Below are 27,887 nucleotides of genomic sequence, written 5' to 3' on the forward strand. Positions count from 1 at the left end.
TTTATGAAGGCCCACCCGTTTGAACATTTCTGGCCTCGCCCCTGCTTCAAACGTCTTAAAATGCACATATGTAGATCAGAGAAATTTAAATTTTAAGAAGTTAATATTGTTAAACACAATACTTCACTCCTGAATGAATCAGCTGCTAAAGTATAATTTAATTTTAAAAAATATCATATTTCAATATTAATAAAAAAATAAATAAAGATATAGTTCACCCAAAAAATGAAAATTCAGTCATCATTTACTCAACCTCATGGTCGAAAAGTTTGTGCAATAAATTCTATGTTAAATCAAATAAAATATTTCTTTCTGAATCTACTTTTTGTAATGTTTATTTGATGCTTTACACAATAATGACTTTAAAATTATCTTTTGGGGGTAATTTCTCAGCCAGATTTGATGTGCGGTTAATTTGGGATTAATTACTTACCACATCATGTAATTAATTAGATGAAAAATTTTAATCGCTTGACAGCCCTTATATATATATATATATATATATATAAAAGAGCTTCTCTTCCCTGCAAACGATACCATGAAGAATATTTAACCAAGTCAGAAACAAAAAAGGTAAGCATTAAGCAGGTATCCTTATTAATTTCAGTATCAGCAGATGCAAAACGTTATTAAAAGCGACAACTTTTTCAGTTATAAACGATAAAAGTTACGTAAACAATAAAAGCTCCTTGTGTTTTTTTTTTCGGTTTGATCGATTTGAGCAACTATAAACAATGCAAAACATAGGAATTTTGAGTTTGTGACAGCAATTTCTATATAGAAAAATCAATTCCTGCCCTCCAGCTGCATTTCGCAAAACACAGCAATGACATCATTTGCAAACAACCTATTCCTATGGAAGTTCAACTTCTATAGGAATTAATTGAAAATGCTCACTCTGCTCTTAACCGTTATGAATGGCTGTGTGCATTTTACTTTCGCTTTCAACCCGTGCGTGCATGTATGCAGGGGAGGGGTGCGATTTTTGAATAATAATTGATTAAATCCCAGCGATCATCGAATATTATTTTTGCTTGAAATGCCCTTTCCTAATAAACAAATTATATATATATATATATATATATATATATATATATACTGCCGTTCAAAAGTTTGGATTCAAAAGTCTCTTATGGTCACCAAGGCTGCATTTATTTAATTAAAAATAAAAACAGTAATATTTAAAATTTAAAATAAATCGTACATTTTTATTACAGTTTAAATTACAATTTAAAATAAATTGTAAGCTTAAATTTGGACATTTTCTACCATATGATGGCTGAAGCAGCAGTGTGTGCCCAGCGTGTAAATTTATTAAATATTGTACTAAAAATTGTAATAAAAATAAATTTTTATTACAATTTAAAATAAAATAAAATAAAATGTGAAATTTTACTACAATTTAAAATAAACATAATAAATGTTTCTTGAGCATCAAATCAGCATATTAAAATGACTTCTGAAGTATCATGTGACATTGAAGAGAAAAAGTATACATGAATTAGTTTAAATTTCATTCCAAAAAAGCATGAAATGGAGTAGGAGATTCACTCTTGTTTGTGCAGTATGTACATTATCATAGTGTCTGGCTAAGTGTGTCCTTTGACACAAAATTCCATAAATGATGGTCAGCATCAAGATTGAAAACGGATTCTTTATTTATTTATTTATTTATTTTGTGAAATTCCCTAATTACAAATTCACACAATTTCAGTTAATTAAAAAACAAAAACAAAACAACAACAATGACATTAACCCCCGGTTTCACAGACAAGGTTTATGCTAGTCCCAGACTAAAATGCATGTTTGAGCTGTTTTAACTAAAAGTAACTTGCACTGACATATCTTAAAATATGTCAGTGCCATTGTTTTGTCTCAAGATGCACACCAGTAATGTTTTTGTTCTTTCTTTTTTTTTTCTTCTTCTTCTAGTGTACGTTTATAAAAGCTACTTAAACGTCCTAACTGAACTAAGGCCTAATCCTGGCTTAATCTAAGCCCTGTCTGTAAAACCGGGCCAAAATCTTTACTCCATATTTGTTTAACAATTCAGCACCATTGTCAAAAATTAAAAACAAAGAATAAATTCTTTTTTGTGCCCCACTATCTCTTTTGCACATATACAAATTTAGTCATTCAGTAGTAAAACTAAAAATAAATTACAGAGAGGTTCCTAAGATTGTTTCTGTTTAACTGTTTAAAGTGTTCATGTGGCCTTATCCAGTGTTGGGTGTAACTCATTACTAAGTAATTAATTACTGCAATTTAATTAATTTAAAAAGTAAGGGATTACTCTTTAATTTACTCTTTAAAAAAAATTAATTACAGTTACTTCTGATGTAATTGCATTAAATACTGTATAGACTATAGAACAATTCTATATTAAAAAAAGTGGATTTAAGATCAAAATTTAACGTCTAATGTTAAAATGTATGTACGTTTTTTTTTTTTTTTTTTTACGTAAACTTCCCCCTTTTAAATACTATGGTCATTTCAAGAATAATTTATGAAATTTATATTATTTATTTGAAAGAATTAAAAGAGCAGTTTCATGTCCATCCTTGTATTGTTCAACTGGTCAATGGTGATACTGTATAGGATTTAGAAAGTAATTAGTTATAAGTAATTTCTAAGTATAAGTTTTAAAGAATTAATACATTAGTCTAATTACACTGTTGAAGATATAATTAGTAGCTAGCAATTAATTACTTTTTTAGAGTAACTAACCCAACACTTGCCTTATCGACTTTTAAATACCGATATACTGTACTCATTAACAATCAATACCCTTGAGTTTTATTTTGTTAAAAAATGATATATACTCAAATATATACTCAAATCAATTACGTGTAAAGAACCAAAATGTAAGGTTCAGGACATTTCATATATGTATTTTTACTGATTTGGTTAGTTACTGAGATCATTGAAAAGCAAAATCTAAAAAAAAAAAAAAAATCCTATGTGCTCACATACTCTCTTGAAGTTCATTGAGATGGCACAATGAGAAACTACTAAGACAGCAGAAAAATAGTGCATATCCATCAATCTGAACATTCTTCATTATGACAGTCCCAATGTCACATCATTTTACACTGATATGTAGTCAATGTGACCCATCTATATACAATCAGTATACTGTCAAACAATGGGAAATATGTAAATAAATAATGTGATAAGAGTTCTAACAAAGTGCTAACCGTATGGATGAATGAATACCTTAAAATGTTAAAAGACTGTTTATATTATGTAATTATGTGTATGCTTAAAACATGTATTTAACATTCTCTTGTATATTATATGAAGTTCCATTGCCACTGTAGCACAGTCTGCTATAAAACATACCCGACTGAATCTCTATGACTTAACTCTCAATTTCTTACCTTGTTAGATATAAAAAGTGGCTCTGTACTGATGGTACATACACAGTTTATTTAAGAAAAATGTAGCATTGATTTTATATAGGTGACTTTTTTCACATATTCACATGGGATATAACAAATACCCAGAGAATGATGAGTGGACATATGGACCAGCGTAAAGTCCTGCAGCTTGGTCTGATGGTAACTGAACATGAACAGTGTCTCCAACTTGTAAGGGCAGCACTGCACTCCCTGATGCCTGATCCAGGTAACTTTTTTTGTATTCATCATATGTATACATTACTGGCTCATTGTTCCTGTATAAGGCCACCCATACATTGTTTCCTTTGCAATTAACATGGTAGACAAAGTAGTAAATTCCAGGTATTTTGCAAGTGAAAATGCCGGTTTGAGAGTTGTAATTCTGGTTGCCATTATGCAGAATCTTGTTGAAGACAACAGGTTGCCCAACTGGAGGGAATGGGGTTGTCAGCTGAGCTGTAAATGCTGGCATCTCTAAGCCATTCCTACCAATAATGGCTCCTCCAGGCTTTTCTTTCTTATAACCTTTTGCCCCATCTAGCCCAGGACCTGTCTCGGGAAGTATTTGCCCGAAAAATGGAGATTGAGCAGGAGGTCCAGGTAGGCCAGGTGGGCCAGGAGGACCAGGTATTCCAGGTTGACCTGGGGGCCCACCCATTCCAGGTATACCAGGAGGACCTATTGGGCCTGGAAGCCCTGGTTTTCCCTCACCTGGGATTCCAGGTTTTCCTGGTGCGCCATATTCCCCTTTTGGGCCTGGTAGACCAGGTGGGCCTATTGGTCCTGCTGGACCCATTAATCCTGGGATTCCCATGGGCCCTGGATTACCTTTCTCTCCTGGAAATCCACCTTCTCCTTTTTCACCAGGCTTCCCAGGGGCTCCAGGTAGGCCAGGTAAGCCTTTGTATCCATTTTCACCTTTAGGTCCTAAGGAACCAGGTAAGCCTCTAGGTCCTGGTTGCCCCAATTCTCCTGGGAATCCTGGCTTGCCTGGATGTCCTGGGGGCCCTGGTTCACCTTTTGGACCCAGTTGTCCTTTAGGTCCTACTGCACCGCCCTCTCCTTTTGAACCAGGGAAACCAATGCCTCCAGGGGGTCCCATCAGACCTGGAGGACCTGGGAGGCCACTTGGCCCTGGTGGTCCAATCATTCCAGTAAGGCCACCATGACCCTTTTCACCTTTTGGGCCTTGAGGGCCAGGCAAACCACCATGCCCCTTTTCACCTTTAGGGCCAGGATATCCAGGCTTGCCAAACCCAGGCAAGCCTGGGCCCCCAGGTAAACCAGAAGGACCTGGTTCGCCCCTTCCACCTGGGAGACCCGGTTTCCCTGGAAAACCATCCAAACCAGGTTTTCCAAAGCCTGGTAGTCCTGGTGGTCCTATTTGTCCTCTTTCCCCTGGGACTCCTGCCAATCCTGGCTCTCCAGGTGCACCAGGTTTACCTTGCCCTCCAGGAGCCCCAGGTAGTCCATTCAGTCCTGGCTTGCCAACTCCCGGTAGTCCTACTTGACCTGGTGGTCCTGGAAGTCCAGAAGGTCCCTTTACACCTGGCAGTCCTGGGAGACCAATCCCATTCTCACCCTTTGGCCCTGGGAGACCAGGGATCCCAGGGAATCCCTTTTGTCCAGGTTCTCCACGAGGACCAGGTTGTCCTGGAAGTCCTTGTCCACCTGGTTTTGCCACACCTGGTAGGCCATGTGGTCCTGGAAGACCTGGAGGTCCTGGCATTCCTATCGGCCCTTCACCACCAACCGGCCCCAACTCACCCTTCGGTCCTGGTAAACCTATACCACCAGGTTTTCCTGGCAAACCTGGCATTCCTGGCTTTCCAATTCCAGGGAATCCTGGTGGACCTTGAGGACCAGGTTTACCTCCAGGTCCTGGGATGCCATGGCCAGGAAGTCCAGGAGGTCCCTGTGGCCCTGGAGGTCCCATTGGACCAGTCTCTCCAGGGGGACCTTTCTCTCCTCTTGGAATAGTTTCACCTAAAAAGAGTACAGAAACACTCACACAGATTATTTGCATGTCTGGATGATAAAATGAATGGATAAATAAGTAAATTAATGTATTTCTGGATTCTTGGATCAAATTATATTCCATATATATATATATATATATATAGTGTGTATTTAACCTAATAAATTAATAGTATTTAACCTAATAAATTAATACAGTAGAGCTAAAATGAGATTAAACAGAAATTTACTATGAATAAACTACACAAAAATGACACACCCACCCTCCAGGAAAAAAAATAAATAAATAAAATTGGATGACAGATGTTTTTAAAAGGTTAATAAGGTCAAAAAGATTGAAAAATTGCTTTCTGTCAGTTACCATTTGTCAGCATTACCTTCACAGTTCATTAAAATGAATTTTTAAAAGTAACAATATTCCATCTAATCTCTAAATGAATATGATGTAATGAAAGCTGCACACAAAATTATGAGAATTAGCAAAAATACCAACCTTTTCCTACAATGGGTTTACCCATGTGCATGGGTATCTGTGGACGCTCTTTTCCATACTGAGGAAGCAAAGGCATCTCATTTCCATATGGCATGTGTGTCATTTCCTTTCCATGGTAATGGTGTTGGGGTATCCCCTCATTGCCATGTGACAGGAGAGGTAACTGAGGCAGAGGCTGTTGGGGCAGTGGCTTGTGTCCATAAAATGCTCCTGCATGGATATGATGTAGCAGACACAAGTGCTCCACCAGTACAAACAAGTGGGCAGAGAGGAGAGGCCCAGCCATGTCCTGTGGAATGGAGAATAGGAGAGAAGTTTAACAATCTTGGGAAAACACAACAAAGCTATCAGTAAGGGCCCACACAAAAAATGTAGTAAAAGCACTTCTATGCCTTTCTCAAGCAGCACATTGTTGTAGCAAATTAGCTCAAAAGGGAAATATGAATAATTAATCATACCTCGTTATAATTAATCATAAATATTTGGATCAGTTAATCGAATTAACTTCATGTAGTTCAATTAATATTACAATCAATTAATCTGTCCGTCCAGCGAACACTCAGTATTGATCATCGATCAACTCTTCAGAAAGGATATTTTCCGTGGCCACAGAAAAATAACCCTTTCTTAGCATGTAGCTGTGATCAAATCATTAAATTGACACTGGTTTATAAGCAGGTCAGAATCAGCTCACAAGAATGTGCACAAAAGTTTATTTAACTAAATCACGAACACATAACTAAACACATACACAGGAAATGAGAAAGTGGAAGTGAATGAAACCGTAGCATAACAGAGGAACGGCGCTATGGGAGGAGTCACTTAATGAACTGAAAGAACCATCAGTTTCTCACAATAAAGCACCTTTGTTAACAAAGGGGTTCACAACTTAAGACTAAATCGCTGTTTAGTGTTCAAATGTACGATACTTGCAAATGCCTTAGCTGTTGAAATGCAGTCTCAGGAGAAATTCTTGATGGTTCGGTCCGATGGTGCTGAATTATAATCAATATCTTCTGTGTTGAATGAAGAAATGACGACGAACTTGCTCTGTTAATTTGACCCTGTTGTGGTCGAGGAAGCTGTGCATGGCTTGCTGATGAGGCCTGCCAGCGCGGCTGCGCCAACTTGGGGCCAGGTGAGGTCTGACATAAACTGCAATCAGTAGAATCAGCAAGAGCCAGGAGGGAACATTGTGTTGGCTTTTAAGCTCCAAAGAGGTCACACCTTTGAGTTTTGGCTTGACCAATGAGAAAGGTGCAATTTCCAAGTGGGAAAGTTCCTTTGTTTGAAAGTGAACTCATTTGCATGAGGGGAGTAAGCTGGCAGTTTGTCTCCATTTATACTCTGATAAATGTAACAAACATACAGTGCATTCCATGAGATGGTGATGTCCACCAAAGTGTGAGTCATTAAACAGTATTAAAAGTATTTTGATATGAGACACCACCTATATGGGCTACATTATCTAGTAGTTCTATCATCAGGCATGCATAACAATATTCAATTTACAAAAGAACAATATACAGATAGTAATAATACACAAAATGTACTGGGGAAATGCATGTTCATTCATTTAGGCAGATTTTTCAATTAATTAGTGGAAAGGACTCCATTTCTATGGGACATGTCTGCTTCTTGTAGCCTGTACTTTTTTTCTGAGCAGGCACTGTCTCCCAAGTGTCTTTGAAATGTATGAGGGGAGCAAATGGTGATAGTTCTTAGTGGGGAACCCAGACATCACTGCATGGGTCAGGGGTTGTGAACTTTTACAATTGTGTGTTTGATCGATCCAGTCATTACAATCCACCCTTTCGCACATTGTTGTCCGTCCTGTAGACAACAGCGAGCGATGACAAAGATGCAGGAAGATCAGACACACCTGGCATGCAGGGCTGGAGGTTGGCATAGCTGGTAGCAAGGTTCTGGTCTCTAAATTTGCTCAGCAGGTGTCGAGGTAGCAGGTGCCTTGACAGTGTCACCTGTTGTCCTGACGCTGGTTGGTGTGGGGCAGGTGGTTGTTTGTGGTTGCAGGAAGTGGTTATGGGAGTTGTAGTGTGAAGAGAGTTTCAGACTGACCTAGTGCTGATGGCTGAAGGGCACCAGGTGTTTGTAGCCTCTGCTCTCAGTCAGAAGAAGTCTGAAGTTTGCAGTGTGGTGGCGCCGACTTGAGCTGGTCTGAGTGGTGTTGTGTGAGCGGTCAGAAGCTTGTGCTTTCCAGTACTCCTCAGGTAAGTACTGTTCAAGGAGCTCTCTTACTAGTGTTAGAAGCTCATGTAGGTCTGATACAGGCATGTCCAGGCGTCTTTGTGCAGCCTCTGAATGGCCGCTGGGTGAAGGGCTTGGAGTAGGATGTTGTTGTTGCCTGCCGTTGGAGATCCTTTTCCTTTCTAATTTCATCTTATTTTTATTTCAGTTTTGTTTTATTTGTTACCCTCGTAGTGACAACCTGTGGAAAGAACCATCAGTATTTTCAGAAATAGTTTGACGACATGTACCAGCTCAGTCATCAGTTGAAGCGACAACCGTCAACAAAGATACTCAAACTCCTTATTTGTGTTCACCAAACTAGCTGCCCCACATCAGCTATTCACACCTTACACATTGACCTCTGTATGAACTTGCATTTGCCTTTGCCATCTCTCTCTTGTGTTCCCACAAGTGTGCCAGTATGTCTCAGACATCCAGCCCTGCAACCCAGGACCCCCTGGAGACCTGGCAGAGCAGTGTGATGGACATCCTTCAGCTCAAAGCAGCCAACAACCTGCAATGGCAGAGAAAGGAACAGCGAGATGGCAACACAAGCGGACACCCGACACCCAGCCTGAGCCATAAAGAGCTGACCAACATCATCTTCTCCTTGGCCCATGGTCTTATGGGGCTCCAACATGAGGTAAATGAACTAGCGCTGCAAGTCACAGAGTTCCACAGAGAACCAACCCCCGCTCAGCGTGAGAAGGCACAGGACAGATGCAAGGACCCTGACAGAGTGGAGTAACTGAAGGAGATCACCAGTCTTCAAGAGGAACTGACAGCTGCTGAGCACAGAGAGCAGCTGGATAACACCACCAAACAAGACCTTTTTGTTTTTTTTACTTAAAGGAATTTTTTTTTCACTCCAAGAACTGTTTGAACTTAAAGAGAGAGATGCTAAAGCTGAGGCCCTTGAAGGCCATCTGCGTGCAGCCAGAGCTAAATTCCAAACACTGACTCAGCAATTCGGCAGCATTAGAGACAAGCTTGATGTGGTCCAAAGAGAATCGAAACACTCCAACTGCAAATGGATCCCACAAGAAAAATGTACCATGCTGAACAAATGCAAGCTCCACCAGCCCTGCATAAAGGGGGGAGGAGCCAAAGCCCTCTTTTTAACACTGCAACAGCCAGTTTCCTGAGAGCCTCTGCAACCGCAGAAGGAAAAGGATTCATTCAGACAAACAAACCCTGAAACGGCACATGAAGTGACACTCAAAGACCCCAAGCGAATGGCCAGACACATCCCTGCATTCACACCAGAGCTTGCAGGAGACCACGACGTCCACACTTACCTGTGAGATATCGAATTCCACCTGCAGTTTTTGACCAGTGTAAAGCACCAAGATAGACTCTTTCTGCTCTGGATCACATCCAGCCCAGAGTTTCTGGTTCAGCATCCAGAAAACCTCAAATCAGACTAGCAGGAGCCGAAACAAGCCATCATAAAGGAATTCTCAGACCCAGAAGTCTGAAAGCAGACTGAGCGCTGCCCTAGACACCAAGCAGGGTAGATCTGAAAGTCTCGATGTCACTACCACAGACTCAGTCGAACCTGGGATGGAAGGAGGAAACCAGCTTCAAGAACCTTTTCCTCCGAAACCAGTTAGTCACCTTCTAGGCAGTACAGCCTGCCCCCACGCAATGCCCATTCAACAACTGTGTGACCTGACACAAAAGGCCTAGCATTGTTCAGGAAGTAGACACACTCTGTTAGTTTAAATCTAGACTAAAAACAAATCTCTTTAACCTGGCATACACATAACACATTATCAATTTATATTTTCACATCCGTTAAAGGATAGTTAGGCTGCATAAATTAGGTCAGCTGGAACCGGGAACACTTCCTATAACACCCAATGTACTCGTTACATCATAAGAAGAATAGCATCTGCGGTAATATTAGTATCTCTGTTTATCCCAAGGTTTACCGTAGTCAGCCGGATCCGGGCCGTATCCAAATCAGATGGAGGACCTGTGCCTAGACACGACCACAAAGCATCCCTGAAATATCAGCTAGATTGTGTCAACTATCGCCTGTGAAGGCCTCATCGACATGACAGCCAGTGGCACAGATATTCAACAAAACCATTTCCATACCGGTGTGATGAATCTGATCTTCAATCAGATGGAACTGCATTAAATATTTTGACTGTTCCGATCCCAATCTGACTTCTGACCTGTAATGCTGCCTGAATCATAATCATGCACTATTGGTTGTTAGCCAGAGGAGAACTGGCCCCGACTGAGCCTGGTTTCTCCCAAGGTTTTTTTTTTCTCCATTTTTGTCACCTGATGCAGTTTGGGTTCCTTGCTGCTGTTGCCTCTGGCTTGCTTAGTTGGGGAAACTTGATATTCAACAATATTTTTGATCTGCCTGCATTGACACTATTCAATGCAAATTGAAGTGAGCTGGACGATGAGATCACTTTTTTCTCCAGAGCTGCTGTGTAGATAAATGAACTAAATTAATGACTAATGATTTTTGCAATGAAATGAATCAATACTGAACTTACTGAATCTGGACAATGACACTATTTTCTAAAAATTATTTTCCTTTTAATTCATTTTAAAGCTGCTTTGACACAATCTGCACTGTAAAAAGCACTATATAAATAAAAGTGACTTGACTTGACTTTATCGAACACAAGGCCCCCTCAGAAATGGTTCTTAAGACCCCACTGACTTTGAACTGCAAAACCCAGAAGCCAAAGTGGGCACCAGAAGGCACCCAGCATGGCCCCAATGCAAGACCACTCTACAAAAAGTTCCTAGTCAGCACAGGGCATAAAACTTTTAAAGTAGGTGAAAACGTGTTCACAGAAAAGCAAGAGTCTGCATTAGTAAAATTTGAATTTTACTGATTGAAAGAAAATCTTGAATGAATGTGTAAGCCTCATATTTCAACAGACTATGCATGGCTCTTTTGAAACATACAGACATTTGCTATATACTATTTGAATTGGCACTGCTGCGCATTGGTTTCCATGACAATGACTCAGGAACACTAATCCCAAATAGTGCATACATCACCCTGACGCCAGAGTGTAAGCAAACCACCTGAGCTGGTTAAGCTAACCCAAACTAACAGCCCTTCAGCTTAGGCTAAGCTAACCAATAACTTAAACAGTCAGTGGTTAGCATCATTTACTTGAAGCCTTTAACCACAGCTTGTGGATATGCTGTGTAAAGTGAAAACATTAAAAACACTAAAACAGTCTCCTTTAACCCCATTTCTGGTTTCTGATTTCTCACTTTCTCTTTCTTTACCTTTAATTCTTCTCAGCTAATTTCACCTTCACCATTTTAAGTGTATTCCTTCCTGAACCCTGTTCATCTAAATTAGCAGTTACTTTGTTAATTAAATCTAAATTTAATTACATGTAAACTGTTTAGCTAGAGAAGAATTCTTGTAGATGTTGAGAATTTTCAATAGCACTTTGACTAAACTTTATGCAGGGACACGCCCATGATGTGGTCTTGAACATGCAGCAGCTGCGACCAACTATGGAGTGATGTTCAAAGCAAATCTAACGGTTAATTTCTAGTGCTTTTGAGTTTTCCCAATTTCAGAGAATTTCTATCTGAATAGGAAAGCTGTTCTTTTTCCTTTTCCACCTCTTCTTCACTTAAGAGATCTAGCCTTTTGCTAGCTATCAGAAGGTTCTGAGAAATAATTTGACCATAAGAACCATTTTAAGTCATTTATTAAACCTCAGCTTAAACCCTTTCAGAAACATTCTCAGAACCACACAAATCTTAGCATCCTAACATCTGCAACTAAGATATTAATCATAGAAGACACACTTCACTAGCAAGGTATGTCCAAAGCTGTATGTTATATCTCTAGCTGACCCATAAAACATTTAGCTCTGAACTCTTTAGGGTCATGCATTAGTCTCTCACCCTTACTCTCACCACAAGGTTGCCAAAATGTTGCAGATGCTCAGCTTGACCTCACAGATGGCAGACCTAAAGGACTGACTAGCCATTGTGAGTAACACCGTTCCACCCAGGACTGCTGACAACCTACGGCACCAGAGCCAAACGCAACGGGACAATGAGAGAAGAGGACCAATGACACATGACCCAAGCCAGAGTTACAGCCACACTGGGCTGATCAAGACCATCATCTCCTTAGCCCACCTCATGGATCTGAAACAGAAGGTAAACAACCTCACATAACAGATCACAGAGACCTGCAAGGAGCGGAGATGTGCCCAAAGCCTCACAAACCAGCTAGAGACTGAGCCTTATACCAGAAACAAAAGACTTCAAAAGGCTCAGACAGCTGCTGAACAATGAGAGCAGCTGGACAGAGCAAGCCCAGTACCAGCAAAGAACTGTCACCATGGGAGACAGCACCCTCAACCTGCAAACACCACAGGATGACTAACAGCGGTTGACAACAACATCCTCCTTTACACCCTTCACAGGTGTCAGTCGGAGACTGCACAAGGACAGCTGGACACGCCTGCCTCAGAGTTACAGGGGCTGCTGGCACAAGCAAAATGGCTCCCTGAACAGGACTCACCAGAGGAGTACTGCTAAGGACAAGCTTCTGACTCCTCACCTGATGCAGCTCAAGCAACTTAAGTCGGCACTGCCACAAAAGCAGAGTAACGCTCCAACCTTCAGACTTCTTGTGACTTCTTGTTAGCAGAGGATAACAACCACCTGCTGCCCCCCTGCCACCAGCACTAGGTCAGTCTAAAACAGTCTTCATGCTGCACAGACCCCTAACCACTTCCTGTAACCACAAGCAAACACCTGCCCCAAATGAACTGACTTCAGGTTAACAGGTGACACTGTCAAGGCACCTGCTGCCTCGACACTTGCTGCACAAACCCAGAGACCTGAACTTGGCTACTGTCTTCTACATCATCTGCTGTGGAATGACGACCACTCTAGGAGACAAACAACCAGAGTGACTTTTCCCAGACTTGGTACCACTTTATATTAAGTGGCCTTAACTACTATGTACTTACATCAAAAAATAAGTACAATGTACTTATTGGGTTCAAATTGAATTGCAAAACACTTTTGTTGCTATTGAGGTGTGATACGGGTAAGGTTAGGGACAGGTTTGGTGGTATGGGTAGGTTTAATGGTGGGTTAAGGTGTAAGGGATGGGTCAACAGTGTAATTATAAATGTAATTACAGAAATTAATTACAGACGTAATTACATGCAGGTGTTTTTAAAATATAAGTCCAATGTAAAAACATGTATGTACACAATAAGTGCATTGTATCAAATGATTTATTTAAATGTAAGTATATAGTAGACCCCAGACTTTAAAGAGCCCACGCACAGTTCCACACTCCTCCTCTGACTGACTTCCTTCTCCTGGTTGCCCTGCGCCTGTCCCTCAACCTGCACTCCAGCCATGTGCTTACCCAGGAGAGAGAGAGAGAGAACTTTCTCACAACTACAAGAGTCAAACTAACCATGCAAGTTCGTCACCATTTCTTCATTAAACGCAGAAGAAATCGATTGCAACTTCAACACCATCGTTTCACGGAATCAACAAGACCCTGTTCAGAACAACAGACTCCTTCCACTGTGAAGGCCATGCAAGTATCAAATATTTTAACTAAACAGAGGTTTAGGATAAGCAGTAAAATCCTCTTAATGAGGTGTTTTGAAATTAGAGACTGGTGGTTCTTTTCATGGTTTAATGACTCTTTTCCATTCCCTGTTCCCATTTCCGGCTTCATTCTGTCACTTTCATTTTACCCATGTACCTGTGATTGTGAGTCTGTGTTTGTTAGATTAGTTGTGTTCGGGATTTAGTTAATAAAACTTGTGCGCAATATTTGGTTCTGATTCTCTGCTTGCAACAAAGTCAATTTAATGATTCCTGGTCTTGTTACACGCTCTAAAGAAATAATTCAAAGAAATAAATTTTTTTCATTGGCCATGAAAAGTACTTTTTCCTTAAAATTAATAAATAATATCGCTAACAATTAATCGACGAACGGGTTGTGGTATTAATTCTGCTACATCAAGTTAATTGTATTAACTGATCAAAATATTCATAATCAATTATAACAAGTTATGATTAATTATTAATATTTCCCTTAAGCTAATTTGCTACATGAATCTGATGGTCCGAAGGAGCCAGCGAGACGGGCTGGGGAGCACTAGCCAGGGTCACAGAGACCATGAAAGCAGGACCAAGGGAACCACAGACGCACCCGCAGTGGGGCAGCGAGGTGGAGCGCAGGGACCCTGCTCGGAGGGCTCCGTGGCGGCCCGAAACGGGGTCTGAGTGTGCAGTGCAACACTTACCTGGTTCCATGGTTGGGCAGAGTGTGCGTGAGAAGGCTTGGTTGCACTCTCAAACCACTGCTGCCCGTTATGGTTCTGCACCGTCCACTGCTCTCTCTGTGCCCTCTTGGGACCCAGAGATAGAGGAAACTGCTTTTTAATTGAGAATTAGGATACCACTGGCTGTGGTGGAACAGAAATTGGAAAGTGGTGGAACAGAAATTGACTCAAAAGATTCTCTGCCCAGCCCTCCTCCGGGGGAAGAACAGCCCCACCCATCTTTGTGTCGCCTGTCTCAGGGGCGGGGCTAGGCGATTTATGCGTCGCACTGCACCCCCAGACACCAGCCACAAAAGCTCAGAATGAGACTGAGCGCACAGCAACCCGGGAAAGCATGGCTGTCAACTCTGAATCTGATTCAGCATGAGTACACACCATTACAGTGGGAAGCTCAGTATCATCTTCATTCCAGGCACTCTGACTGGTCTGCGGCTATGCAGCCCCATACACAACAAACTGTGATGCACTGTGTATTCTGACACCTTTCTATTAGAACCAGCATTAACTTCTTGAGCAATTTGAGCTATAGTAGCTCATCTGTTGGATCATACCACACGGGCCAGCCTTCGCTCCCCACGTGCATCAGTGAGCCTTGGCCGCCCATGACCTTGTCGCCGATTCACCACTGTTCCTTCCTTGGACCACTTTTGATAGATACTGACCACTGCAGACCAGGAACACCCCACAAGAGCTGCAGTTTTGGAGATGCTCTGACCCAGTCGTCTAGCCATCACAATTTGGCTCAAACTCGCTCAAATTCTTACGCTTGCCCATTTTTCCTGCTTCTAACACATCAACTCTGAGGACAAAATGCTCACTTGCTGCTTAATGTATCCCACCTACTAATAGGTGTCGTGATGAAGAGACAATCAGAGTTATTCACTTCACCTGTCAGTGGTCATAATGTTATGCCTGATCGGTGTATATGCTAGAACTTTTCAGGTTCTAAGTTATTTTGTTGGCAACACATTTCCGCACTACTGAATGATTCTGTGCATGCGATCTGTGCGTGATGTGCGAGTCTACGAGCTAGCTAGACTGTATGTTTGTGCGTTACAGTGCAGCACACATTAGTTTAGAACAGTGATTAACTTACAACTATACAATAGGCTGTTTAAAACGTGCATTCTCCCGTTCAGTTTCAAACATCTAGATGGTATAATCACACATGTCTTGTGGAGCGCTCTCAGAGTATGTATTTTTTTTTTGTCATTTTGGAAACGGAGCGTAAATGTGGACTATAAAGACTAGTCGATGTCAAGCTTAAAGCATCATGGCAGAGCATTAAAGTTAACTAGTCGACTAGTCTGTGCAACCCCTAATACCTACACATACGCACTTTATAGGTACACAATGATTACAGAAAGTTGCGCTGTAAAATCATTTTAATTATGCAGTACTTTCCCGGCTGTAATCTAAAGTGTTACCAAATTATTATATAAATTAGTAAATAAACAAGTAGGTAAATAAAAAATTAAGCAAACTAAACTCGTTTGCTTAAAATTTCTGTGAATAATTTGCTGATGCAGGTACAAAAAGACTCTTAGAGAGAGCATGTGTTTACATGCACATTCTTAAACCGATAATGCCTTATAAGCCGACAACGTGTGTGGTTATATAAACATGTTAAACCATTTTCCTTTATAAGTGTAAGGTCATAAAAGGTCTAGAGATGCATTTTTTAAAAGTTGATTTTAACTTTTAAATCTTTAACACTGCAAAAGACGCGAGAGCCGAGCGCATTTACTGGTTTTTGGTAGTTATCAGCATATTGGTGTGCATGTAAACATGCTCATTGTTTGCAACAAAACCAATCATTAATAACTAATGTTAAATCATTTTCTAATATATTCAGCAAGGTACAGTGTGAGGTTTAGTGAACTTGCATATATTTTTGTTTAGTATTAATTACATTTATCCAACTTCTAGCCACTTTTGACCGGGCAACATAAGTTTCCAAACATCTATCCACTAAATGTGCAGAATTGGACAGTGATCTATTCATCTTTCTCACGTCAAGTTATGGAAGTTCAGAACAAGCTATTTTGCAGCTGTGTTTCAATAAATGGTCTTTTTGGGCTGGGGAGGTTGTCTTAACATCTAAAAGATGCCATATATTTTTATAGTAAATAAAGTTTAATAATAATAATCCTAAATTCAAGGAAGATTTGATTCTTCATGACAATTTATAAAGCTCTTCCAAGTCTTTTTTATTGAGTCTTTTTCAACTTAACTCAATGCCTTCTGCCCTTAATACAACATGTTGCCTATAAATAGACTATATTGTCCATTTAATTCACAGCAGATCAAGGAAAAGTCAATATTTTTTAAATATAACTGAATAATGTGGCAAGCAGGATGGAGCCGAGAGCCGCGAGAATGGAGCGAGGCCGGTGGCGAGATTGCTAATGAGTTTGAATGGTTTTCGTTAAAGGGGCTTGTCAAATGTTTACTTGTGTCTAGTAATTAACGGAAGAATGACCTTCACAATTCAAATCAGCCTCACACGAGCCACATTAAACCTTCAACAGAAAGGACTGTATTACCCTTTCATAGAACAATGACATATAAATACAATACTTTACAGCTGACTTGATATATCTAATTTCAGCTCTAGCTAGCATCTTGCCATAATGTCCAACAGATTGTACATTATCTCTAACATAATCTATGCCAAACTATAGGCTTTATTATTAGGCAATACAAATAAAAACATATTGAAGTTTCTTAAATTAATTATGCATTAAAAAGAGAGATTTTTGCTTGCAGTAACATATCTACAACAGAAGTAATACATGTTGTACGACCACTAGAGGTCAGTAACTGCCCACAAAACAGATATGAACACTGTTTCTTACGCCACTATTCACTGTTTTGCATTCAAGTGTTCAGAAAAAAACATAAATCTTAAAAAAAATCATAAATTATCAAACAGATAATACCAATAAAGCACCAAAATGTAGACTGCCACAATGTGATGCCATTTTTACACTCCAAGTTACACAATGCACAAAAAAGGCCCACAAATCGTCAAGCTCTCATTTTCAGAACACTATGGCACAAACAACTTGATTTAGTTCTTACTTTTTTGTTCATTCTTTCTGTTGCTTGAGAGCCACGTCCTTTCAGGTATGTCCTGAAACTCTGAGGAATGGGAAACCCAGCCTCTCAGTTTATGTGCGTTGGCGTTTTAGCACCCAGGCGACAGCTGCGCTAAAATCTAAAACGTGAGCCTAAACGAAAGCCGACCCCAGAGTGGAGGGGGCATCCTGTTTGATTGAGAGCGGAAAAAAATCTTAAAAGTTGGAATTCTTTTTACGGAATCAGTTTTTGATTCTAATACATACAGACATATTGGGATCAGTGTGTGGGTGGGATGCCAGAGCTTTGATTCTCTTTTGTGAGGTACTGTAAACAAAGATCTTGATTGATCTAGCATGAATAGAATGAAAAGACTAAGTAACACATAAACCATTTTTCTTGGGATGCTTTCAGCCAGGTTGATTGTGACTCCAAAGATACTTTCCATCTCTTCCAAATATCTAAACCTTCTTCAATATCATCTGTTCAAACCTTATTCTACTGTATATTCAGTTTCTCTCAGGGAGAGTGCACACCTTTTTAAGGCATGTAATTAGAAACCTTATTTAATCATGTTAAAAACTATTTAATATATGCATTAATAACAATAATGAATAAAAAGAAATACAATCTATCCTGAAAGACTATTCAGTACTTCATTATGGATGACAAGGAGCGACACTTAAAAATAAACTGAAAGAATCAATTATCAATATATTAAAGAGTAATCACTTTTAAAATAGATAAATAAATGACCTTTTCAAATATATATTTTAAATTCTTTGCACTTTATGAAAAATGCTTTTAAAATGTATTTACTAATGTATTATTTTATTGCAACAATTTAAACAAATTAATTTAACAGTTGATTTAAATTAATAAATAATTTATCTAAATATTTATTCAAAAGACAATTGATTCCTTAATCATATTTTTAAGTGGCATTCCTATTTATTGCAACCTTTGACATTCATTCCCTCATTCAGTCATTAGGCACCGAACCCAACCCAGACACTTCATTCCTCAGAAATGATTTTCATTCCTCAGGCCTCTCGAATTTATAACTTCACCCAGAGATTTGTTTTCAGAGGATTTTGTGTCATTCTTAGTGCTGACTACATTCAGCCTAGAACTGTAACTTTAGGAAAACAACTCTTTCTCTGTATTCAACAAGATTGGCAAGTCAAAGTGAACAACTGTCCAATGTCCTCTATATCCAAAAGTCTCATTCCATCTGAACATTTCTCAATTACTGCTGGCCATGTTTGTAAAGTGACATAGAATATCAAAATCAATAGTTCTCATTTGCATCCACATAAATCACAAATGAGATACCGAAAAAATCTCAAGAGAAGCATTTCAGGAGAGGTCATGAGGGAAAAACATGGCTCATAAAAGCTTCTGTTCATTCTGAATCCAACAACTGTGTTCACAACCATGCCCAGTCAAATCTCCATGATTATTTATCAAATTCACAAGGCTAAAACAAGCGTCTCATGTTGTTCCCTCTGGCCTACATCAGATGTTCAGTGATGCCAGAAAAATCTATAGTACAGATTTCGGTGCTGAAGCCAAAGGTCAAATGAGAAATATGTTGACAGGCGAGGGTCAAAACCACAAGGACCAGCATGACAGAACAACAGCAACCCTGCACATCCACTGCAGAAAGCAGCAAGCAATGTTTTCTTCCACTCTTTTTGGCCAAAATTTACAACCGCAGCATTTGTCTGCTTGGTTTTATGCCACAGCACTGTTATCGCCCTGCCCCGATTCTAATATAATCAAATTTCCATTCCTACTTTTCTGACTGCTTCCAGATGTGCACATCAATTCACAGTAAACAAATAAAGAAGAGCATGCTGGGTGTCAACCATATAGTTGATACTGGCATGATAAGAAGGTTATATGCTCAGCCTTACATTATTTTGGCATATTCACCTCTGAATCCTTTGCTTTTGGTTTCTGTGTCCAATTTACAGCAAAACATTTAACATAGACGTGTTAGTTTAAAATTATTACAAAATAAAATGTTGGTTTGATTCATTTTTATAAAACACAATAAAATTCTGACAATTTTAAGTGTAACTTAGGGCCCTATCATACAGCCGGTGCGATGCGGTGCCAGGCGCAACGCAAGTGTTTTTTGCTATAGTTTCAGCCCGACAGTTATAATTTTTACGTCCTGCACCACGTTGTTTAAATAGCAAATGCATTTGCTCCCATTTATGCACCCATGGGCGTGCTGGTCTGAAAACAAGGTGTGCTCAGGTGCATTGTTGGCGCATTGCTATTTTGAGCTATTTTGAACTAAAATAGACTGCCCCATTGACCAACTGAAACCTGGTCTAAAGTCAATGGCGCAATATATATATATATATATATATATATATATTTTGTTATTTAAAGAGCGTGTTAGTAATATGCGGCTATAGGCGGGTACACAACGCACGTACACTCTGCTTATTACACACACAGGGATGCGCAGCAGCACACAAACCTGCCAAACATTAAAAATAAAAGGATTTCAATGTAAAAGATTATTATTGTGTGCATAAAGATAAAATGGAATCCGGCTTTTCCCTATAGATGGTCTGTTCGCGCGCTTTAACCTTGTACATGAGCAGATCCGTCTCCTCGCTAGAGAAGCATTTAGTTTTTCCGCTTCGATCATGTAAATAGCAAATCCGTCATGGCGCGACCGCCACTGGCTTTTAAAAGGAATGAGAGATTAGACTTTGATTGGTTTATTGCACGTTACACCCAAAAACACACCCATTACTCATTAAGAGGATAGGGACAAACCTTTTAGACCATACGCCGGGCGCATCGACCATTTTTCCTGTCCTTAAACTAGCAAAAGTGGATTCGGACATGCCCTAAGTGCACTTGCGCTGTGTGCTTTAGACCATGCTCTTAGATCGTTAAAATAGGGCCCTTAAGGTTTGTGTCAAAAAGTTTGTCCAAATGTTTTGGGGACCTGCTCTGGGGACTCATCTTTTTGCATTGAGACACTTTCAGTGTTCCCATGTTCAAATAAAACCTGTAAATATCAGAATATTAAAGATATCAGACCTGGTAAATTTATGGAAATTAACTCTTTCCCCGCCATTTAAGTAGTTTTCTGGCTTTCCGTCTTTTCACAGTTATACTGTAGGGGGCATTGTTACACATCTTCTGAAAGAGTACAGAATCTCCAGATGAAAATGGGTAAAGAAGCAGCAGAAACAAGTGATAAACGCATTGCTTATGCAAGTTGTCTTTGAAAAAAAAAACTCGATTTTCTCAGCTTTTTTATGAAACTTACCCACATGCATGTTCAGATATTTATACAACAAAATATCCTGGGGCCATTAAAAGTTTTGTGAACATTATCAAAAATGCTAGAGCTCGCTGGCAAGTTTATTTAAAAAAAATAAAATAAAAAAAATAAAAAAACGCTGAAAGGAAAAGTTAATAAAACCTTGTATATCATGAATATCTTTATACTGAATATAAATTTTTCTACTTATGCTCTCTAAAATATGCATTGTGAATGTGAAGAGTGTAAAACTTACAAGCAAAGCTAGCATGATCAAATCATCTTAATGGAAACAAAAAGTATAAATAAGTTTGAATTCACATACATTATGTGACACAACTGGAAATCTCTATAAAATTATCCAGTTAATTACAAATGAATGGAAAGGCCATGGAAAAGTAATGGAAATTCATGAGCCAAAAAGGCAACCCTGCACTTTTTCCCACAGTTTGCTTAGGAGTGATGGAATAAAATAATAAATAATAAAATTACCAGAAGACACTTTGGACAAAAAGCATCTAGCATGCTAAATAAACTAAATGAGATGGAACAGATGCAAATGAGTGTTGTTTTTTGTTTTTTTTAAAATAGTGATTATAATTTTTTTAAAGTTGCATTCCTGTAATTCAAACAGTAAAGCATAGCGCAAGAAAAACAAAGGTCATAGGTTCAGTTCCCAGGGAATGCATGAACTGATAAAATCCTTAAATGCAATGTACAGTAAGTTGCTTCGGATAAAAGTGTCTGCAAAATGTATAAATGTAAAAGTTTTTTTTTTTTTTTTTTTAAGAGAGGGTCAGTTTAGGGCAGGGGTTCTCTCCACTTTCCTGCAGAGTTTAGCTCCAACCCTAATGAAACACACCTGAACAAGCTAAATAAGTTCTTCAGTTTGATCAAGGTTGGAGCTAAACTCTTCAGAAAGTGGACCTCGAGGGCCAGAGTTGAGAATCCCTGGTTTAGTGTGTTGTTCTCCATAATGCTGGCAAATGGTTTCATGATGCAGTGTTTTGGAGTTTCTCTTTCGGATCTGGCTACTGAATTTGAACAACCTTACGAAGCTTTACAGTCAGCATGACCGTGATAATGAGGTGCCGACAGTATACAGCGGAAGATGCCAAAAGACACACTCACCCACCCACACACCACTCCGTGTTCCCACCCTACCAATTACTACAGGTCTTGCTTTCTCTGGAAATGGGAAGAGTGAGAGAGAGTTTCAAGACATTTCTCCCATGAAACAGACGTAGCTACAATTCTCACACACAAATTTACCCACACTCTTAAAAATAAATGTTCTTTACTGGCACTTATGAGTCCATGAAGAACCTTTCCATAGAATCCACAGAACCTTTCAACTGCACACAAGGTTTTTTTTTTATAGTGGAAAAAGGTTCTGTAGAATGTTAAAAATGTTATTTACACTAAGAAAGAAAAATGGTTCTTTAAGCTAGAACTGTTCACTGAAAGGATCTTAATGGCAATGGCACAAAAAGGATTCTTCTATGGCATCACTACAAAAAGCCTTTTTGGAATTTTTATTCTTAATAATTTATCTAAATACTGTAAAACTTCTATTATTATTATATATATATATATATATATATATATGTTAAGCTAGTTAAAAATACTACTGACTAACCCAAAACATAACCCTACTCATACACCAAAAAGAAACCTTGTATTTTTATAATGAATTAACTCATAAGTAACACAATATTAACTAGACATCATAATGATATTTAGTACTCGTGCTGGTATGATATTGCTGAGGTTGAGTTGCAGTTATTCCTCAGGACAGCGGAATGCAGAATCAGCTGACAGAACGGACCGTGAGCCAAAACAGCTGCCTGCTGTAAAACACGTTCTCTCTCTCACTCACTAACTCACACTTCTCTCCCAGGTAGAAGGGAAGATTTTCATGTAACCATAAGTTTTAGTCTATATGGGGAATAGGAGATTTTGGGCAGTGTATGAACCATTATGAGATAGCAGAAAGCCACTCTGTTTCCTCCATATAAAAATGGAATGGATGCAATTTGTGCCTGAGAATTTCAAGAAAAATACTTACTTTTTTAACATTTCCTTTGGAAAGATCTTTCAAGAAAATCATATTTTTTTCCATCTCTGGCAATTGGTACCAAAACTTATTTTCATACCAGACAGACTCTGGCAGTACACTTAAGATTCTTGTGTGATAAGTCAAATGCTGTAATAAAATAATAACATAAAATCCATTTCTCTTTCAAAGCATGTTCTGTAGACTGAGCATTCAGATCGATTGCATATCAACAAGCAAAATATGAGGCCAAGGGTTTTAAGGGGATAAAACACAAAAACATATTTTTTATTGGAATTATTTTAATATCATTAATATATTCTTATAGCTTTTATTAATATTTTTAATTAGCTTTTATTTTTATATTTTCCATTTTCATTTTAAATTCAGTTAAAGTTTCAAAAATGTTGCTGTTTTTTTTGTTGTCTTTATAGGTTTTAATTAAGTTTTATTAGTTACTTTTAGTACTTTTCAACTTTTTAACTTTTTAACTAAAATAAAATAAATGTACATTTTTTATATATATTTTATTGTATTTCAGTTTTTATTTTGTTTCAAGTAATAACTTTTTTCACTCATGTAGGGCGATACTTCAAGTTGTACACTGGTTGTGATGACATAAAAAATGTTAAGCTCATGAATATTAATTAGGTTCTGCACAAATATTATTATTTAATGTTTTAACAAATAAATAGTATATGTGTGTATATATGTACTATGTGTACTGATCCGGAGATGAAGCCTGTAGTAGAGTATTTGCTCATTTCCAAGTCAAAACTCAAATGTAAATGATAAAATCATGATTAGAAAAAAAAAAAAAAAAAAACTAATGAAACAACAATTTCAACAGCTCATTAATTATACATATAAAATGGATTGACCAGTTCAATTTCTCTCATTAGCCTAATAGTAATGTTTTTATTTTGGTTTAGACATCGTAAATGACACTGATAACTAACACTGATGATAATTATTTTTTTTTTCTGTGACACAGATTTTTGGGCTTTTCCAGTTTTTCCAAGAAAAGTACACATAATTAATGCATAAATTTTTGATTAGCCCTGAGCCTTGTCAGCCTTGCAAATATCTGGCGTCTTAGAAACCAAATCTAAGCACAGAGCCAAACCTCTTTTTAAACAGAGAACTGTTGGTCCGCCACATTTTGGTGTTCTCGTTTCAGTACAGAGCTGATTTGACATGAGAAACTACTGCCAGGGAAGACCTGTAATTCTATAGTCTACGATGGAGAAGATTTGTACGGTACACAGCTTTTGGCCTTCGGATAGAGGTCAGTACAATAGCTGCATTCATAATCCAAACTACAGTAGTAAAAAGAAATAGATTTTTTCCAAATAATACGCATCACAAAATAATTCTATGGAAAGAAGCGATCCAATCCACCCCAAATCCTACAAAATCTCAAGCAAGACTTGCCTTCCTTCTATTTCCTTTGTTTCCTATTTGTGTAAGAGTGCATGGTTTTCATTCAGATCAAAAACAAAGTTATAAAACAATCTGTTAATAGGAAACTAAGGGAGGAATATTCACAGGTCAGGCTATGTCTGTGACTGTTTAATGAATCAGGCTGCTCAAGAAAGTTCCAAATAATGGAAGAAAGAGAGACAGCAGGGTTGTGAGGTTCATAGGGTTGTTGCATGAAGATTAAAGATGCTCCGCAGCAAAACAACTTTGAGAACAGAGAACTAATTCTTATTTGGAACTGGTTCCATTTGGTTCTAAAAAACAAAACAAAAACACCAGAAGTGAATGATTGAATCTAATGATTTACTCACTGACCAAATCAGAATCGTTTAGAAGGGTTCTTCACTGAACTCAAAATGTGTTAAAAAAAAAAACTCACTACGTGTACTTAACTCTTTCCCCACCATTGATGGAATTTTCTGGCTTTCCGTGTTTTGACTGTTATACAGTAGGGGGCACTATTCCACATCTTCTGAAGAGTAGAGAATCTCCTGATCAAAAACAGGCAAAAAAGGAGCAGAAACAAGCAATAAAAGCATTGCTTATGCATGTTATAGTCTTTGAAAAAACATGATTTTCTCAGCTTTTTGTTCAAAATGTTGCTTTTTTTTTTATTAAAATTACCCACATTGAAGTGTTAAAAAATGCATAAAGCTAGTATAATTTTTTTTTTAAAAAGGAGAGTTCCTGTTCTTTCTTTTGATATATAGCATGTTCAGATATTCATATAACAAAATATTCTAGGGACCATGAAAGTTTTTTTTTTTTTTTTAAATGATGAAAAATGCTGGCGGTGGCTGGCAACTTTATAAAAAAAAAAAAAAAAAAACACTGGCGGGGAAAGAGATATTTTTCATAAAATCTGATGGCTCAGTGAGGCCTCCATTGCCAGCAATGCAATTAACACTTTCAATGCCCAGAAAGCTACTAAAGACGTATTTAAAACAGCTCATGTGACTACAGTGATTCAACCTTAATGTTATGAAGCAACGAGAATACTTTTTGTGTGCCAAAAAAACAAAATAACGACTTTATTCAACAATATATAGTGATGGGTGATTTCAAAACACTGCTTCATGAAGCTTCGAAGCTTTACGAATCTTTGGTTTTGAATCAGTGGTTCGGAGCGTGTATCAAACTGCCAAAGTCACGCCCCCCAGTGGTGAACCATTGAAATTTCGAAACACTTATGATGTAACGAAGCCTCGTTTACTGAAATCACATGACTTTGGCAGTTTGATACACGCTCCGAGTTACTGATTCGAACAAAAGATTCGTAAAGCTTCGAAGCTTAATGAAGCAGTGTTTTGAAATCACCCATCATTAGATATTGTTGGATAAAGTCTTTATTTTGTTTTTTTGGTCCACAAAAAGTATTCTTGTCGCTTCATAATATTAAGGTTGAACCACTGTAGTCAGATGAACTGTTTTAAATACGTCTTTAGTAGCTTTCTGGGCATCTGAAAGTGTAAATTATCTTGCTGTCTATGGAGGCCTCACTGAGCCATCGGATTTGATCAAAAACATCTTAATTTATGTTACGAAGATGAACGAAGGTCTTACGGGTGTGGAACGACATGAGGGTGAGTAATTAATGACAGAATTTTTGGGTGAACTAACCCTTTAAGGCTTGTTAGACTTAGTCAAACTGGTTGTTCATACAATAATGTGTTAAATATACACATTCAGAAAAGTTTTCTTGTAATAAAAGGTACTTGGTACTTTAATTTTGAATAAGATATTTAATATTTAACAAAAATGCTATTGTTTTTGTTAAATATATTTGTGTGTATATATATACCCTCATGTCGTTCCAAACCCAAAAGACTTTCGTTCTTTTCTGATGAAATCTGAGAGCTTTCTGTCCCTCCACAGACAGCTATGCAACTGACACTTTGATGCTTCAAAAAGTTCATAATTTTTATTCACATTGATCAGCGAACATAAACAGAAACTCAACCGAACCTGCCTGACACGTAAGAACAAACCTCTTGCGGAAGCTCAAACGTGCGTTACACACGAGAATGAATCTCATATAAAGTGATCGAGTCTCTTCAGAAAATTTGGACTAAACCACTCAATTCATATGGATTAGTTTTACGATTTTCTTTATGAACTTTTTGAAGCGTTAAACTGTCAGTTGTGTAGCTGTCAATGGAGGGACAGACATCTCTCAGATTTCATCAAAAAGATCTTCATTTGTGTTCTAAAGAAGAACGAAAGTCTTACAGGTTTGGGACGACCTGAGGGTAAGTAATTAATGACAGGATTTTCATTTTTGGGTGAACTACGCCTTTAATCAATTTAGTAATCAATGTCAAGATGGGAGTGGAAAAAACTGCATTTTTGCAATCCATCTGGACCAGAGAAAAGGATCAAGAGGAAAGGGAGGGAAGGAAGAACGGTTGCCAAGCACCACAGCTTTGCCTCAGTGTCCAGAGCTGGTCGTGTGCCCACAGGAATGGATCTTCTGAACCCTGGAGACATAACATCCAGCACTGATCGCTGTAGGAAGCAGGGAAAAATCACACACACCCGCCCTCCGGCTCACAGCCATGCCCAGTGCCAGGAAAATCAAAGTGAAACTAAAGTGAATGTGGCTCTAGAAATATACAAACCCTTGAGCAGAGCTGGATAAAGACTCTTGCACAACAGCAGGTGTGGTGTGCAGCAGGATATGAGTTAGATTGAATCGGGTCTATGAATCCACATTATATTCAATCCAAAATCAAATCAAAAAATTTAAAAGGTTTGGACAGCCTCTTGGGTTTCTTATTAGTAAAGATATATAAAGATATAAAATAAATATAAATAAAATATATTTAAAAATGAAAAACAAAAAAAATAAATAAATGTTTGTTTATAATCAATATAAACAATCATCTGGGTTCCCATGAATTTCCATGAATTTTCCAAGACTTTTCAAGATGTTTGTGACTGAAAAAATATTTTTTGTGTACTCACAAAGAACACTTGCCAATGAAATATTTCACACCCAAGGATAACAAAATAAATAAATAAACAAATAAAAATAGATATTTCCATAATTTTTCATATTTTATTAAATACCAAAACTTTTTTTCAGGCCTAGAAATCACAATTTTAAAATCCCTTACTATTTACAGGGTATTCCAGACAATGGAAACCCCTACTCCACAATCTAGACAAATTCAAGATGATGAATAACCCGAAAAATGAACAAGCTGCATCATGATCAGACAAGAAACATCTATCATGAACTGATATTACTTTCCTTTGCATGTACACTCCCATTCAGATCAATATCGATACTTAAAGCAATTTTTTTTTTTTTTTTTTTTTTATGTACAACATGCATTACATATGTACAGCACTCACCTCTCTCTCTCTTTCTGTCCTGGCCTCTCTCTGTCTCTGCCTTCTGTTTATCTCTTTCTCTCTGAGTGAGAAGTGAAGGACGGCGATCCAGAAGACAGAAGGAGAAATGTAGTAGAGACTTCAGGCAGCATGGTTTCCACTTTTATGAGCTGGTAGG

The 27,887-nt window shown here is 38.2% G+C and overlaps 1 protein-coding gene across 2 annotated transcripts; it reads right to left on the reverse strand.

Annotated features, from left to right (window-relative positions):
• Positions 1-1,636: 1,636 nt before the first annotated feature.
• Positions 1,637-27,887, reverse strand: col8a1b (collagen, type VIII, alpha 1b). 2 transcript variants are annotated; one of them, XM_051908471.1, is made up of 3 exons: positions 27,731-27,887; positions 5,872-6,160; positions 1,637-5,387 (listed from the first exon to the last, which is right to left on the reverse strand). In XM_051908471.1, the coding sequence occupies exons 2-3, from the start codon at positions 6,155-6,157 to the stop codon at positions 3,481-3,483; spliced, it is 2,193 nt and encodes a 730-aa protein (XP_051764431.1). In that variant the 5' UTR covers positions 6,158-6,160; positions 27,731-27,887; the 3' UTR covers positions 1,637-3,480. The 2 variants fall into 2 exon arrangements, with proteins under 2 accessions (XP_051764431.1, XP_051764430.1); XM_051908470.1 differs by lacking the exon at positions 27,731-27,887 and adding an exon at positions 17,541-17,693.

The sequence above is a fragment of the Ctenopharyngodon idella genome, chromosome 10 (assembly GCF_019924925.1).
Source record: "Ctenopharyngodon idella isolate HZGC_01 chromosome 10, HZGC01, whole genome shotgun sequence".
Lineage (NCBI taxonomy): Eukaryota > Metazoa > Chordata > Actinopteri > Cypriniformes > Xenocyprididae > Ctenopharyngodon > Ctenopharyngodon idella.